Below are 13,890 nucleotides of genomic sequence, written 5' to 3' on the forward strand. Positions count from 1 at the left end.
AATGGCAGAGAAGAAAAGATTGTCTTGGTTGTGAGGACCACATAATTCTAAAACTTAGGTTAAGTGTGAAATATAAACCAGGTGGGATGAAAGATGCAGTGTGAAATATGTGCATATTTATCATGAAATCAATGATAACTTTTGGGCCCAAAATGTTGGAGTTGCTCTTCACTTATTTACATGTAAAGGCAGTTTTAGAAACTTGCCCAGCTGCTGTGAAAAAATCAAGGACTGAATCCAAACTCCAAATCTTACCTCTAGAAGCAGTCTCTTGTTGCTGTGAAAACTTTATTAATGTTTTTTGATGTATGTTAATTTAATGAAATCTGAAAGCCATTGACTCATGAAAATATTTGGAAGGTTTCATTAAACTGAATATAGAGCAATTAATGGATTTTGTTAAGTTTAGGTATAGCCTTGGGAAGATAAATGGCTTGGACTTTCTGTTGAAGGGCATGTTTTTATTCTTTCCTACAGTAAGAATAATCTCTGAGTAAAAGAGTGCTTGTAAAAGAAATTAAAAGTAACAGGGGCCACAAGGAATCACCAGTGTTTAATTTTAAAATACACTATTATTTATTTGAAACAAAGTTGGTAATTTTTTTTAATGTGGACAGTTAAAATAAACTCCTGTACCAATGTGAAAGCTTGTCCTGCTACAGAGTACATCTTAAATCATCTGACATAATACAGTCTGGATAATAACTGTGTGAAATTTTTTAAAATTTCTGTTTGTCATATTGGTTCCAGGAACACAGTATGTATTATTATAAATGGAAACCAAACTCAGACTACTAAAAATTTCATTTTTAATTTGAATACTCAATTTGAGTAAATGAGTTCTGTTTTGTAAACTTTATTATTGTGTTCTGTATGGTTTCCCTCTTTTTATAACAGTATTGCATATTTCTTATTTTTCTCTTTTTTTCTAGTACATATACTCCTCTCTTTATAGAGCTAGTACTTGTTTGATTAAACTGTAAAAAGGTATAGAAGAAATTGACTGTACACTGTGCTTGTGTCAGCACAAAAGTTAAGCCTGTTGTTCAACTTAGTAGTCTTTAAGTGAGGTATGAATCCTAATTGATTTTTAATGTGCTATTTATATGTGTCCTTTAAGCTTTTGCACCTGAAACTACAGAAAATGGCTTCCAGCTACAGAAAACTGGTAGTCAAATACCAGTTCTGAATTTTTATACTTGAACTTTGGTGTACACTGGTTTAATTTTTAAACTGTTTTAATAAAGCCTACATTATTCATTAATTTTGAGGCTCACAAAACCATGACATGTATTTATGATAAAATTTGTCTTCTAGCAAAGAAGCTTATTGAGACAATAAGCTCTCCCAAGTCTGCAGAACAAGAAAATGTCAAAGAAAATGAGCTCAAGCCAAAACGAGCTAAGAGAAAGCTGTATACAACTGACATTTCTTGCCCTCTGGATATCCCTAGTTCTTCAGTAAGTGATTAAGATTCCTATTTTCCTCACTGTAGTGTTTTTCTGTAATCTTAAATTAAAACTAACTATTAGGAGAAAAAGACAAATCTGAAGGGCTAATCAAGTTGCAGAAGATGTTTGAAAATACCAACCTAGATATTTTTTGTACCTAACCATTCCTTTTGGTCTTTTCTGTCTGCTGTTTTACTAATTTTTTTTCTGTTTTCTCACCTGTCTTTGACTGCTGACTGACTGTGTAGGTGATACAGCAATGATAGAGATACCTTCACATCTGAATTCACAGATACCTTGTAGTATGTGCAGGATTACTTTTTCTCTGCTACAGCAGTGAAGTCTTAAATTGTTTTTCCAGTAGTTGCAGTTCATCTAAGTGTGTAATAAAATATATATATATATATATTTGTATATATTTTTTTTTTAATATATAAATAAGTAGCATAGAGGGAGAACAGAAATAGGGACTAGGAAGGCATCCACAGATTTGGAATGACATGATTGAAACACAATAAAGGTCTGCATGTACAAATAACTTCACAGGTGAGCACCAAAGATATTTTTCAATTCCATTTATGCCCAGGTGATATTTGGGCATAGCATGTGGATACATCCATGCTTTTCAAAGCACAGTCTAAATAGCCTTCTGGATGTGTTTTAATTTTGTGGCTCTAAACCAGTCTGAGTCTTGAAGGCCAGAGTTTGATGTGTTGTTTCAGAAATCCAACTTTATGGTTTATACAGTAACTGTAGTGCTGAGCATTCTTCTCTCTGCTGGAAGTACATCTCTTCATTCTGTTCCTTCCTTTCTTCCCTATGCTATGGTAAGCAATTGCCCGTTGATTTTTCTGTAAATTGTATTAATGGATGCAGCAGAACCCACAATGCTGTCCATAGGAGGAAGAAGTGCTGAGCAAAATGAGCTAAGAAGCTTGGAATTGAAATAAAAGGTGCAAGACTGAATCCTGGGGAAGTCAGAGAAAGCTAGAGACATTTAAGTTTAAAGTTTTAGCTTTCTGGACACTTCCTGTATCAGAAAATGAATATTAACCCAGCACCACTGGGTTAACTCCACAAAACCATATTCTCAAGGGCTACATCTACACAATTTTTGAACACTTCCAGGAATGGTGTTTACACCACTTCCCTGGCCAGCCTGTTCTGCTGACTGAACACCCTCTCACTGAATGGGTAAATTTCAACAGAGTGACTCAGGCAAAACTCTGGAAACAAATTCTGGGAAAAACTATTCTGTTGGGCTCACAAGTCTAGAAGGTGAATGTCATTTGTCTCTGAAGAATGCTGAATAACAATCCTTTAATCCATCTTTTTCAGATCCTTGTAGAACAGAAAGAGAAGGAAAGTGATCATCTAATCATCAAGCGACGGCTGCGATCAAGAATAGCAAAATAACCTTGCAAAAGTGTGTTTATATTTCTTAGCTAGGGCCTGTTCCCATTGTATTATTCCAGCTTGTCCTGTGTAGGAAGCAATAGATATTTAGTCATGCTTCAAAATCTGTATATAGTTGTATAGAATTGTTCTGACTCCATTAAAATGATGAAGTACAAAAAACCTTGTGTGTAAAATTTTTGTTTGCTTGAAACAGCATCTTTGGAAGTGTTCATAACTTACTCATAATGCAGTCAGAGCTGTGCCTGTGTGGAATGGTGTAAATTGCTTTTTTTTAAGGCAGCCTATCTACCTTGACTTTGAGGGGAAAGAAATGAGTACACATTGATATTTGTATAGCCTTAAATTCTTCTAAAATATTGAAAAACTTGCTTGCCTCAACTTCAGCTCCTTTTTGGTGAAATTTTTTTTTTATTCATCCTTATGCTACTCTAGTTACAAAGTGAAAGCTTCTGGAAGGAAAATGTGAAGACACTACTTCATAGAGGTCAAGCTAAAGAAAACAAGGAGGAACAGTGGCACCATTTGATCAGAGAGGAGGTGACTTTCTTGAGTTAAAGTGTGAAAGAGGGAGCAGAATATTTTTGGGATGATCGTTCAGTGATGGGACAGCTTTCCATAGATAATGCGAGTATTTGAGCAGGGTTGTCGCCTGGCTGGTGCTGCGGGAGGGGAAGCACTGAAGCGCTGTGGGCAGCGGGGCCGCGGGCTCGGTGCCCGGGAGGTGGCGCCGGGACACCGCGCACGGGCAGCGGGGCCGGCTCTGACCCCGGGCAGCCGCTGGCGTGAGGGAGTTACTTGAGAGTGCCTGACGGGAGCCCTAAAAGCAGCAGCAAATAGAATACAGTTTTATTTTATGAAGAAAAGAAAATTACAGTTGCTATACAAATTAGTTTTTCTTTGCTTGTAGACTTGTGATATCGAGGTTTGTGTTCCAAGGGAAAAAAATTGGTGAAGGAAAAGAGAAGTTATAAATTTGTATTTAAATACCTCATGAAGTTTAACTGCTTGGTGTTAATCAGATACTTCTGCATGCAGATGCCAATGTGGAAGCTAGTACTGATCTCAAGAGGGATCACAGAATCAATCATTCCTAGGAGAGACAGGCAGCTACTACACAAGTACCAAACCAAGGAATTTATAGAAGTAGATGCATTTGAAATTACCTATTCTGGAGGGTTTTTTTTAACCTGTTCCACGTATAAGAGTTACAATATAACACTGTTTGATCTTTGTGAGAAACAGATTTCAGAAGTCTGAATACTGTAAGAGGGTGCATCAATGTCTTATTCCACTGTGAAAAGTGTGTGCTGCATCTATCCTATATTGCTTATTTTGATTTGGGTTTTAGGACAGTGCTGAAAAGGGGGGGGAAAGTACTAACATGGGAGGCAAAAGTACCTAGAAAAAAAGAATCTGATGAGATAAAAGCTGCTATCTCCTTCCAGAGTTAATGAGACCTGGACGAATGCTTCTAGGAGACAGCAGTGTGATTCAGGACCAGATTGCAAAATCAAACACTGCAACTTGAAGTGATCACAAGGCCATTGAAACTGACTCTGATTAACTGCACTCTGTGAATTACTTAAGCTGATTTTTCCATTCCAGAAATCTGAAAGTTACTGACTATGTGACATTGGAGGCAGGGGCATAGTAGTGAACAATCTAGAACACGACATGCTAGTCAGGTTTCACCTATATCTAATATTTATTTGTGATTATATCACAGAAGAGCTTTTTTTTTTTTTTTGTAACCCCATTTTCATAATGAGAACAGCCTAATTACTCTTTTCCACTCTAACACCTCTCCTTCCCCCCAGTAGTGTATTTATTTATGCTCTGCTGCTACAAAATTGACCTTTTAAAAAGGTCAGTGTTTGGTGATTATCAGACTTATTTGTGTGCATTTTCATAATGCACAATTGGCAGGGAAGATAAGTTCCTTCACTTAAAAGAGTAATTGAACATTTAACATAGCAGTTTTATCAGTCTGACACCTTCTGACACTTAACTGATGTGACAATGGGGTATCATCCAAAGTTATTGGCAATTTTGTGAAACAAAATTGTGTTCAGTGAGTTCCATCGAGGCTGACTCTTTGTGAGGTGATGAGAGCAAGAGACATTATCACTACACCAATTCATTTCAGCACTGCTCTTTTGGTAGCAGGAGTCCCTAGCAAACAACAGTAGTGGCTCCTCTCTCTCTCCATTCCTGTGGGCTGCTGCAGCGCTCTCAGCCAGAGCCAGGCTGTGGGCACTGCAGAGCACTTGGCCAAGGATCAGATAAACTGGCTGCCTTGTCATTTCCACAGAGTCTCTGAGCTCTCTATTGCCCTGTGATAAGTGGAATAAAATTACCCACATTTATTCCCAGATACATCAGCCTTTCAACATTTAACATGATCTTACTTTTCAGGTTTTGATGAATTATTTAGACCATGATTTCATTGGAACTGAGATTTTGCATCTAAATGCAAGAAGTGTTTGGAGGTCTCAGGCTTTGCTCAACACATATGAGGTCCCAACTTCCTCTCTAAAAGAAATATCACAATCACAGTCCAAGTCTTTCCTTATTGGAAGAAACTTTTTATGATCATCTGTGGGAAATGAGGTTTCAGTGACTGTTGAGATGCTGCTGCACATGTTGACATTCTCCCTTCCTCCCCCAAGAAGCTCTGGCTTTATCACCATGATGATTTGGACATGTTTTATCTCTATCTTTGTATCTGGAATTTAAGATCTTCATGAGGAAGAGATAAAAAGGACCATGCCTTTACTTTCTACAGAAGGAGCATTCTGCTTCTGTAATAGGAAAGTCTTTGAAAAGTGGCTTTGAAGAAATCTTATGCTTTGAGCATTTCTGGGTTTTGAAATAGAGGCAGTGACCGAATTCCTGAGGAAAGTGGTTTTACAGAGACACCTCTGTGCTCGCAGGTATTTGGAAAAGTCACCTGTTCCTCTTTTGGCAGGAAAGAATGTCACTGGGCCTGATCTGATAGCATTCAATGTGATGCTCATGTGGGTACTTGAGCAAGATGTGTTCCTCTCTGGAAAAGCACAGAGCTGTGCCTGTTAGATGTCCCAGGAAATGCTTCACTTGTTAAAGTGTTTCTGTCTTTCCCTGTGCTGAGAGGTCAAGACTCTCTCCTTTAGTCACCCATTTAAGATTTCCTGTTCTGAAGTGTGAATCACCCAGGACTCAGACTGCAGAGCACTGAGCACCAAGAAACAGTCTGGGGCTGCTTGCTTTGGGTGGTTCAAAGAAGAATTTTGAAATTAGGGAAGTGAAGGCTTTGTGGAAACTCAGTGAGCGAGATGTTCTGGATGTCTTTCTTTACAAGTGGTCTATCTAGCTAAAAGCCCTTATCTAAATAATAAATTTGAATGATCCTTGCTTTCCAAACAACAATTTCAACTGTTTAGAAAAAAAATGGAGATTATGATTTGAACATAATTTATTTCATCTTTTTAAGTATCTAATGTCCATGTGTGAAATAGCACATGCTATTTATTTCCACTAGCATCTCTTGGTAATGTCAAGATGATCAGTAGATGTTCTCATCACTAATATTGACTGTTAAACTTCTTGCTTATGAAAAAACACCCAGTGAAATGCTGACTCCTGCAGACATTGCTTATACAAAGCTGGAACACTGATTTCCCAGCAGGAAATCATTGGGACAATCTCACACAAAGTTTTCTCTTCCTTGTAGATTAAATTTCATAGTCAGACTCTAGTGATGCAAATAAGTAATAAAAAATTAAATAGCAAGTACAGTCAGTCTCTTTGATTCTCATGACAGCTTTTGAAAGAAAAATCCTGGAGTTGAATTTCCCTTAAGGAGTAACTCTTGTTTACTAATGCAGTAAACATAACTCATGAAAGAAATATCTGTTATACAGATATTGCCAAAATACAAAGTTCTTCGTAACTTAAACATTTCAGTCTTGTGGGAGGTAGAAATCTCTGTTCCAGTAAAAGATAGGCAAGCCATACTTCATGGAAGCTGTATTTGCTTATAATTTGCAATTTACAGACATTAAATGTCCTGCTTGATTCAAACACATTCACAATATTTAATCCTCAAAGATTGTCACCCTGATTTTTTAAGTTTTTCTAAGCCTTCTCATGTTTACATTCTTGTAATGAACTTTCTCACACACTTTATGTAAACAACTCATCGTTTTGCATTCTTTTATGGAGGAGGAGAAATTTGATGGACTGTTGGTTTGTCCAGTGTCATTGGAGAGGTGGCACTGTCATCCTCCAATCCACTGTCACTGTTGGAAATCTATGAATGTTGGAGTCAGAAAAATAAAGGTCCCTTTTTTACCTTGGAGATTCCAGTGTCCACGTCATTTTATTTCGTGTCCTAGACTGACAAAAGATGCTGGAATTTCATTTTTAGTTACAAAGAAATTTTCAAAAACCTGATTAAAATGACCTTTCTCACCTCTTCATTGCTTAGCATCATAGCTATAGGGAAAGTGCAAATTAAATCTGCTACAGCATGGTCAGCAGCTGAAGTTCTGCCAGGTGAACCTTTGGTTTGTGAGATCACAGAGCTGATTTTGGAGCATCAGAGGGGCAGTCCCATTCAGCCAGGCTATGGCTGCACTGCTGAGCTGAGCCTCTGAGCAGTTCTGCTGTGGGTGGCAGCAGCTCCTGGAGCCCTGAGCCTGGCTGATCTCAGTAACGCCATGGCTGGGCTGGGCTGGGCTGGGCTGAGCTGGGCTGGGCTGAGCTGGGCTGGGCTGGGCTGAGCTGGGCTGGGCTGGGCTGGGCTGGGCTGGGCTGGGCTGGGCTGAGCTGGGCTGGGCTGGGCTGGGCTGGGCTGGGCTGGGCTGAGCTGGGCTGGGCTGGGCTGGGCTGGGCTGGGCTGGGCTGGGCTGGGCTGGGCTGGGCTGGGCTGGGCTGGGCTGGGCTGAGCTGGGCTGGGCTGGGCTGGGCTGGGCTGGGCTGAGCTGGGCTGGGCTGGGCTGGGCTGAGCTGGGCTGGGCTGGGCTGGGCTGGGCTGGGCTGGGCTGGGCTGGGCTGGGCTGGGCTGAGCTGGGCTGGGCTGGGCTGGGCTGGGATGAGCTGGGCTGGGCTGGGCTGGGCTGAGCTGGGCTGGGCTGGGCTGGGCTGGGCTGAGCTGGGCTGGGCTGGGCTGGGCTGAGCCTCTGTCCCAGGCTCAGGTCACCAACACAGACCCCAGCCCGGGCTGGTGTTTCCTGACTGGCACCTAAACTGCTGCAGAGGCTGGCTCGCTCCGTGCTGAGGCTCTCCTGCTCTTGCAGGTGCCTGTGGAGTGCTGAAGTGGTGCCATCCTCAGAGCACACAAGGCTCAGTGCACATCTTCTCTACCCTTCCTCCTCCTCCTCTCTTGCTCGTTTTCTGTCACAGCGTTTGAAATAGAGGCAATGTTATCCTGCTGTTTATCTGTTCTCTTAGAAAGATTTGTGTTCTTTATCAGTATTTTGGTTTTACAGTTCAATAAAGTATCATCTACAGTAAAACAGCACTTGAGGGTCCATTTTACTATGGTTGGAATGGGCTGAATATTCTCAGTTCCCTTTTGATCAAACATTATTTCACTTCACTCCTTTTCTCCCAGCCTACGTGTAGAATCAAAATATCAATCTTGGTTTTGTTTTTTAACTTTACTGAGAGAGATGTTATTGCTAAAGCATAATAACACCTCTCACTTTTTTTTAACATCTAATGTTTAAGATTTTGAAGATTCTGTTAGCTAACGAAATGATCTTATTGTTTAATTCAAAAACTGGGTTCCAGATCCAATGAACCCTTAAACAGTATCTTTTAATGTCAACACACAAATGACTGAAAACTGATTAATTTATTACCACATGCACAGCACTGAATTGAATTAAAAGAGTACGCAGTGAACTTCAAAACTACCTTTTTCTTTCTTTAGACATATTTTTCTCTTGGTTGCTGTCAGGTGGTTTTTTGCATTAACTAAAGGCACAGGAAATACTAAAACTAAGCACAAATGGTTGAGTACAGGTCATGATAGATGCAGTGTTGGACAACCCACTAAAACTACATTCAGGACTGAGATTCTGGAGACCACCAGTTATGACAGAATCACAGAATGGATCAGGATGGAAAGGACCACACAGGGCCACCCCTGTGTCCAAGCAGGGTCATTCCAGAGCACACAGCACAGGATTTTGTCAGATGGTTCTTGAATATCTCCAGGAAGGGAGACTCCACACCCTTTCTGGGCAACCTGTCACCTGCACAGTAAAAAAGTTCTTTTTCCTATTCAGGTGGAACAGCCTGAGCATCAGTTTCTGCCTTTGCCTCTTGTTCTGTGTACTTGGATATCCCAGATACTTGGATGTCAGCCAAGCACCCTGGGTTGGCAGAGAATATTGATATGAGAATGTAGCAGTTGTAAAACCTTAGATAAAGGAGTCATTATTTCATACTCACAACTTTGCTTTCCACTGCTGCCAGTCACGTATGCACACACTGAGGACTAAAGCAGAGAGAGGAGACCACATGTGTTGGGAACATATATCCATCCCTTCTTGTTAGAAAATCCTATCCCAGCCTGGAAATTAATTTAATTTGTAAATCAAATTGGAGCAATTTGCCTGTGTGGTAAATAAAATGTCTGTGTTAGCTGCTGTATTATTCCAGCTGTCCTGACTGACTTCTCACAGTGCCAAAATCTGTCCTCCAGTGCAAGTTTATGTGGTCGGGTTGGCTTCCATGGATATTTGCCTGCAAGCAGAATTTATTCCTGTGGTTTCATGAGGGATTGTAGTAAAAAGAAAATACTTTAGGAGACACAGACTATGAGTTCTGAATGAAAAGTAAAAAACGTATGGCTTGGCGTATGCCAAAGTAACAAAAAGTTACAGTTTCATTCCTGTAACTTCAAAAAGTTACAGGATCAAAAAATGGTCCTGAAGTACTGAATTCCTTGCTGGTGTTATCAGAGATTCATTGACAGGCAAGTGCTGACAAAGTGATTTTACTCAAACAGGGAGCTGGAGAAGCTGTTGGCAGCTGCTATGAAGAGCAGAGCCTCAAACCAGCAGAAGCACAAAGCTTAGACTATCCCAGATATTTAAAATAGTTTTTCATTGATGATGCTTAGTCTCTGCAGTGCTTCCTTGTAGAACTCCAAACAATGAAGGGATAAAAACCAAACAAAAAAAGCAAAACTGCCACATTTCCATCCTTCTGCCCTTAGTGAACACCACAAACCTTTGACAAAAAGCAGTTCTGCAAGTCTGTCTCCATAATTTAGCATCAACCTTCTCTTGCATACAGTTATGGTGTCAGTGAAACCTCACAGAGCTCCGTCAGTAGCCAGTGAGAACAAAAACCATCATGGCAGAAATCTGAATTTCCACTTCTCCCCAGTTTAATCTGTATTCTGTCAAAAACATTCCCTGAAAGCTGGGAATTTACCCATGAAGATAGGAAAGATAAAAATGTGAGGCTATACATCTGAGATGGTATTTATCTAAGTTGCCCATCAGCAAAAAGACTTTCTAGAGTCAGTGATGTAATTTTCCTGCAATAGAGATTAGCAGTGTCTGCAGGCTGTCAGGTGCTGTCTCTGGTAGAGGGGTACAACAAAAGCACAAAATAATAACATATCTTTGGAAAGGAGAGAGATAATTCTTAATTTCAACAGTATCTGCAGTCAAGTTTTGTGGGAAACAATCCTCAGAAAATGCCCTACATTGCATATCCCTGTGAGATTTATTTTTCCCTTTTAAATGATATAAACTTCAGAAAATATTCAGGCATAAACATTTCACATTTGTTTTGATCTTGCTGACTTCAAATGCCTTTTATGTAGTTTTTTTTTATTTTGATTGTTTCAGTAAGATTTGCAACCAAAAATTAAGGGGAGAATAGGATGGATTACCTCCACAAAAAGTTAGGGAAAGGATTAGTGAAAGGAATCAAAAGGTCTTGAATAAAGGAGACAAAAAATAAAAAAGCTATAGGAATAAGAGACTGGAATAGGGTTGGATCAGATGGGCTTATCATGAATCAGGTTTCTCTGCATAACAGACAGTAGTCCAGTTTGATATCAAAGCATTTCAAAACTGGAGTCCAGACCCTTCTGGAAATCTAGCCAAAGAACTCTTTACCCTCAGTTTTCCCTGTCCTCTGGATCTCTGCTGCAATATCAGTTCATTATTCCTTGTTCTGTCCTCCCAGGATACAAACCCTTTGTAACTACTTCAGTGCATTTAACGATTATCTTCTGTGCTCTGGGATGTTCAGGCTTTCTTGAAAGGCCACATATCCTAGATGTCTGCTCATTCCCTGCTCTCTCCTTTTGTTGTCCCCGTTGTGGGGATTCTCCTGGTCACCCTCCTGCCCCACCAGCTGCTGCCTGGCTCTGGCTGGAGGTGGTTTGGAGGTGGCTGCCAGCAGGTTTCTCCCCAGAAACCCTGTGTAACCCTGACATGCTGGGCTAGAAGGGGCCGGGAGGGTCCGGCTCTATGGCCCTGGGGCTGTCACTGTGACACAAGGGACACTGTCGAAACCTGGAGGGCATCAGAAGGATTGGCCACTTCACAGGGGACTGGGGTGGATGTCATTTAGCTTAGATGTCATTTTGGCTCTGTGTAGCTTCTTGCATTAGTGGAGCTTTTATAATCTCAGGGGTAGTTTAAATCTGTTTTCTCTAGAGACAAATATTTGCTATATGTAATGAGATTTATGTGCTTGTAAGGAAAAAGCTAACAAAGTAATTTTCATCTGCTTTTAACTATGAGGCTTCAGGCTCTCCGGGGATAAATAACAGTAAATAAAATACATAAATGAACATTAAAATTCTCTCTATCAAGAGATGGATTTTTACTTTGTGCAGACTGGACCATAATTTTGCCCTGTAGAGAGAATAAAAAAGAATTGTTGCAAGATGTGCTCCACCTGTAGTTTTCCCATGTTGACACATAAAACTTAAGGCAAATTTTTTTCATCATAAAAAAAGATCAATTGTCAGGAAATGCGGTCATCAGACTCCTCTAGGACAGAGCAAGGTTATTCTATTAATTATAGTTCCAGTCACTTGTCTTACTAATGTCAGTCTTTATCCTCAATATTCCACCTCAATGAACAGCTGAAGACAAGTGGTGGAGCAGCATTACAAGATTCTTGTTTCTGCTTTCAAGCACAGAGTGAGCACTGTGGATGTGTCCCAGCAGCTGCAGGGTGTCCTCCAGAGGCAATCCTGGTTTGTCCTGAGGTTCAGGAGGTTTCATTCAGGGTACTGTGGGCACTGCTGCAGGATGGGGGTCCTGCTGAGTTAGGGAGGAGGCTCAGGTGGTGCAGGGCCCAAGGGGGATTTGAGAACACAGGGACACAACAGGGGGTGCAGGGATGGATGGATGGATGGATGGATGGATGGATGGATGGATGGATGGATGGATGGATGGATGGAGGATGGATGGATGGATGGATGGATGGATGGATGGATGGATGGATGGATGGATGGATGGAGGATGGATGGATGGATGGATGGATGGATGGATGGATGGATGGATGGATGGATGGATGGAGGATGGATGGATGGATGGATGGATGGTCTTCTAGTGTCTGGTAGTAATGTGCTCTGCTTTTTGAACAAGGCTGGGGTTTTACAGAGACCACTGTAGTCAGAGGCACATCCAGCCAAACCCATCCAGTGTGTTGGGGGAGCACGTGGTGTGAAATGCAAAGGGGATGAAAAAGCCAGAAGTGAGGAGGAATGTGGGGGTCACCCTGTACCAGTCATGTTTTCAGTAAAAACTAACTTGCCTCTCTAGTGTCACCAGACTTTTCTTAGCATGGTGTATCAAACATAGTGGGAAGAATATTGCCCTGAAAAGCTATTACAAGGCTGTCCCATTATGCCTGCTCTTTCACCTTTTGCTTAGCTTGATTTAAATTCCTGTATTTATTTTTCTATGTCTCTATCTCGATATCTAATTGACTCACACTAGAATTTCAGTACCAGTTTCACATAAAAAGGGCGATAAAAGTTTTTGCTCTTAATTTCCAGGTGGTAGATGGCTAATTGTGCCCTTGGCGCCTCAGATGTTATGGGAGGAGCTGGAACTGTGGAAAATAATCCTAACAGGAAACATTTAATAGTTTAATATTTCTGAAGAGCTAATATGCTTGTGGTGTACTTGGAACTGTGATACTCTTTTGGAAGTGGAGGTGCACAACAGCATGTGTGCTCACAGTCTTCAGGTAAACACTTGATATATTCATAGGTTATAGAAACACTAGAAAGATAGGAATGTAATTATGAAACAATGAGAATTAGATTTGTGGTAAAGAATACCTCTGAATAGCTTCAGACAGTTTATTATGTGAGTACAGAGTTTGCACTGCCCTTTATAACTCTGTTTTTGGGAGAAGTCTCACCGAATTTCTGAACCTGTGGTTTTCTCAGTTCCTGCAGAATGCTGGAATCTCAGAATTCATGCAGCTTGAGCTTCTGTCCCTCTCAGCCTCCCTATGGAGATAATCTGAGCAGTTCTGTGAAAACACAGCAAGCAGCCAGCAGCTGACAGTCTCTGAGCATTTATCAGTGCTGAAGGCACATTCTTGTCTCTGGGGTGAGTGAGAACTGCTGATCTCCCAGTGTTTGGCAAACTCTTCTGGGGCTCCCAGACAAATCAGTTTCTGTGCAGCCCATCATTGGTCCCTTCATGGATTTACACTGGCCATAAATCAAGAGTTTCTCTTGTGCTTCCTTCACCACAGCTATGCAAAAAGAGGGAGAAATTGCACTAAATTCTGCAATGAAAAGCCTTTCCTTCAAATGCAGTTTTTGCTTTAGATGAAGTATCTACAAAGCAAGGAAACCCTTGCTGATGCTGCCTGATATCTCTGGGTTGAGGAGTTGCTTTCTTACAGTGTTTGGGGATGGGATTGACACCCCTTTTTCCTCCTGGTTCCAGATTTTGCTTCTCCTTGGTTGCACCAGCTGCTGGCTGGGGCTGTGGAAAGGACAACTGAAGAGCCTGTGTGGCCCTGCTCAGAG

General features: G+C 41.0%; 1 protein-coding gene across 2 annotated transcripts in view; it reads left to right on the forward strand.

The window, feature by feature from the left end:
• The window catches only part of KIF20B (kinesin family member 20B), a 30,618-nt gene extending 27,592 nt beyond the window's left edge, over positions 1-3,026 (forward strand). For both annotated transcript variants that reach the window (XM_058810309.1, XM_058810308.1), the window contains exons 32-33: positions 1,318-1,460; positions 2,790-3,026. In XM_058810309.1, coding sequence (XP_058666292.1) covers positions 1,318-1,460; positions 2,790-2,867 — 221 coding nt within the window. In that variant the 3' untranslated portion in view covers positions 2,868-3,026. The remainder of the gene's footprint in view (positions 1-1,317; positions 1,461-2,789) is intronic.
• Positions 3,027-13,890: the final 10,864 nt, after the last annotated feature.

The sequence above is a fragment of the Ammospiza caudacuta genome, chromosome 9, assembly GCF_027887145.1.
Source record: "Ammospiza caudacuta isolate bAmmCau1 chromosome 9, bAmmCau1.pri, whole genome shotgun sequence".
NCBI lineage: Eukaryota > Metazoa > Chordata > Aves > Passeriformes > Passerellidae > Ammospiza > Ammospiza caudacuta.